The sequence below is a fragment of the Nannospalax galili genome, unplaced genomic scaffold (genome assembly GCF_000622305.1).
Source record: "Nannospalax galili isolate Female #2095 unplaced genomic scaffold, S.galili_v1.0 scaffold579, whole genome shotgun sequence".
NCBI lineage: Eukaryota > Metazoa > Chordata > Mammalia > Rodentia > Spalacidae > Nannospalax > Nannospalax galili.
Genome location: NW_008344599.1, coordinates 442,790 through 445,507, shown reverse-complemented (window position 1 = coordinate 445,507; position 2,718 = coordinate 442,790). Strand labels below are relative to the sequence as shown.

Below are 2,718 nucleotides of genomic sequence, written 5' to 3'. Positions count from 1 at the left end.
CTCTCTCCATGTCTTTTGTTTGTGCTTTGTGCCCCATTGGGTCTAATCAGGGCCGATTCAACAAGGGTGTGAAGCTATCTGCTGGAATATGAATAACTCTCCAGTGGCTATATCATTGAAGACAATGCCTTCTTCTCTCCCAGCACCCTGAGACAGCCATTAGCTCCTCTGCTGGGTGGGGTGGGGCCCCATGAGTTCCTCTCCCATCTGTGACTGAATATTTATGAGCTCTGTCCTATGCAGGCCCTATATAGGCAACTACAGCTGTTTGAGTTCATGTGTGCCATAGCTGTGTCATGCCCATAAGACAATGTTTCATAGCCCTTCTCCTCATCCAACTCTTACATTCTTTCTGCCCCCTCTTCTACAATGTTTTCTGAGCCTTAGAAAGGGTAATATGGTTGTCCCATTTAAGGCTGAGCACTTCACAGTTGCTTGTTTCCAGCATCTTGACTAGCCAGAAATCTGCATTAATTGCTTTTAGTGGCAAAGAGAAGCTTCTTGATGAAGGCCGAGACCCGCACTGGTCTATGGATATAAACATAGATGTTTAGAAGGCAGTTTGACAACATGTCTGTTTAGCAAAAAAGTAGTAAGCTCACCCTTAGTGCCTGTGACCTTCCCCAGTCATGGACCTTTGACCAGGACCACAGTATGTAGGGTAAACTCCCTCTATGGAGCGGGCTTCAGATCCATTCAGAAATCAGTTGGTTACCCTGGTTCGAATTCTTTCATGAATTGGCAACAAATGGTTTTAAGCCTTTCTCTCTTGGTCTCTCTGTCTTTCTGTCTGTCTCTGTCTCTCTGTTTGCCCCCCCCCCCCAGTGCTGGGAATTGAGCTTAAGGCCTAAAACATACTAGGTAAACATTCTACTCCTGAGCTCTATTCCAGGTTTTTTTCTTTTTTAAACAAGATCTCATGTGGGCTCTTCTCTAACTTGCTATGTGGTTTCTTTAAGAAGAGGCTGCTGGCGTTGAACTCGTAATCCTACTGTCTCTACCTCCCAAGTACTATGATTATAGGTATGTACCACTACAGCTAGCTAATTTTTTTTTTGTATTGATCTATTGAACTGTTTAAGAGAATACTGATATTTAGGAAAATATCCTGATAAAACACTCATGGTGAAAAAAGTGACTTAAATATTTCAGGAACCAGTACAGTTTTTAAAAACTTTTTACAAGGTAGTTGGCTTGTTCTGCATAAGAAAGGCAAGAAATTTTAAAAACTATTTTATTTAAGGTGTATGAGTATATTGCCTGCATGTGTGTAAGTGCACCCATGTCTTGCAATGCCTGTGGTGGTCAGAAGATGGAGTTGGATCCACTGGAACTGGAGTGACAGATGGTTGTTAGCTGCCATGTGGGTGCTGGAAATTGAACCTGGGTCCTCTGCAAGAGCAGTCAGTGCTTTTAACCAGTGAGCCATTTGGTTTTGATCATAGGAAGAAACAGGAGACAGAAGACAAGAGAGGATATAAAACCAGAGAGTTACATGGAATGAAAATTCCTGGCGGCAGAAAGCTTACTAGGGTAAAGATACCTAACAGTTAGTTGAAACTTTTTGCTGTATTATCTAGGTTAATTAAATTTGAAAGTGACACAAATCCAGTTCAGAGATGCTTGATGCTTACATAAAAAAGAATCTTAAAGACTTACATAGTTTGGAAAGATTCCAAGAGCGTTTGCACCACCTAAGGGAAAAATGGAAGCTAGAGCTGCAAAGCTGGACCAGAAACTTGAATTAATATTGTCAAATATTTCTTTCTTCTCCTTCCCCTCCCCTGCCTCTCTCTAAACCTTTCCCATCTGTGGTTGGCTATTTCCCTTTGAATTAACCTTGTTCTTTCCTACCATACATAGGCCTTTTCATGGGTAGGAAACATGGTTATGGCCAGACTCAGCTCTGTAACTCCAGGATTCTGTTCTAACTGGCTCCACTTATGCTGCTTATCCATTCCTTGAACCAATCATTAATACTAGGGAAATAGTATAATTGACCTGAACAGGTCATATGCCTCTATTTCTGCTCAGTGGCAGAAGGGTCTATTACAAGAACAGGAATGGAAATGTTTGAAGAATAAACCATTTTGTGTTGTTTCAGGGTAAACCAACCTCTCTTCCAAAAACTTTTGGTATAATCATGATTCATCCAGTGACCTTGTGAAAATGGGGATTTTAGGTGAAAATTATGAAATGGATCCTGGGCTTTGCCTAGTTTAAGGTAGGTAGGAAGGAATAGAGAGAGAGGCAAACACAAGTGGGTGACCAAATGTTCTGTAAATGGAAATAATTAACCAGAAGTAGGAATTTGGAAACAGGGGTAACCATGAGAGCCTTGCCTTGAAAGAGAACATTGGAGGACCACAGGGACTAGAATGGAAATTGTGTAACAAGGACTTAAGGGATACTTTTGCAAAAAAGCACCATATTAGTCAGTTTTCCATCATTGTGACAAATGTTTCAGAAAAACAATCCAAAAGAGGAAAGAATTTTTTTCAGCTCATGATTTTGGAGGTGCCAGTAGTTCATGGTCAGTTGGCCCCCATCACTGTGGGCCAGAGACAGATAGAATATCATGTTGGGGAGGCTGTGTTGGAACAGAGCTGCTTACTTCCTGTTAGTAGGCAAGGGGAGAGAGAGAGAGAGAGAGAGAGAGAGACAGAGAGAGAGAGAGAGAGAGAGAGGGGTGTCTCACTTTGTGGGCTCACACCTTTG

At 41.8% G+C, this 2,718-nt stretch overlaps 1 protein-coding gene across 1 annotated transcript in view; it reads right to left on the bottom strand.

Moving 5' to 3' along the window:
• Nucleotides 1–470: 470 nt before the first annotated feature.
• Cd84 (CD84 molecule) overlaps nt 471–2,718 on the bottom strand; it is a 101,663-nt gene continuing 99,415 nt past the window's right edge. The window contains exon 10 of the mRNA XM_029567242.1: nt 471–528. Within this exon, the coding sequence (XP_029423102.1) occupies nt 471–528 (58 nt within the window). The remainder of the gene's footprint in view (nt 529–2,718) is intronic.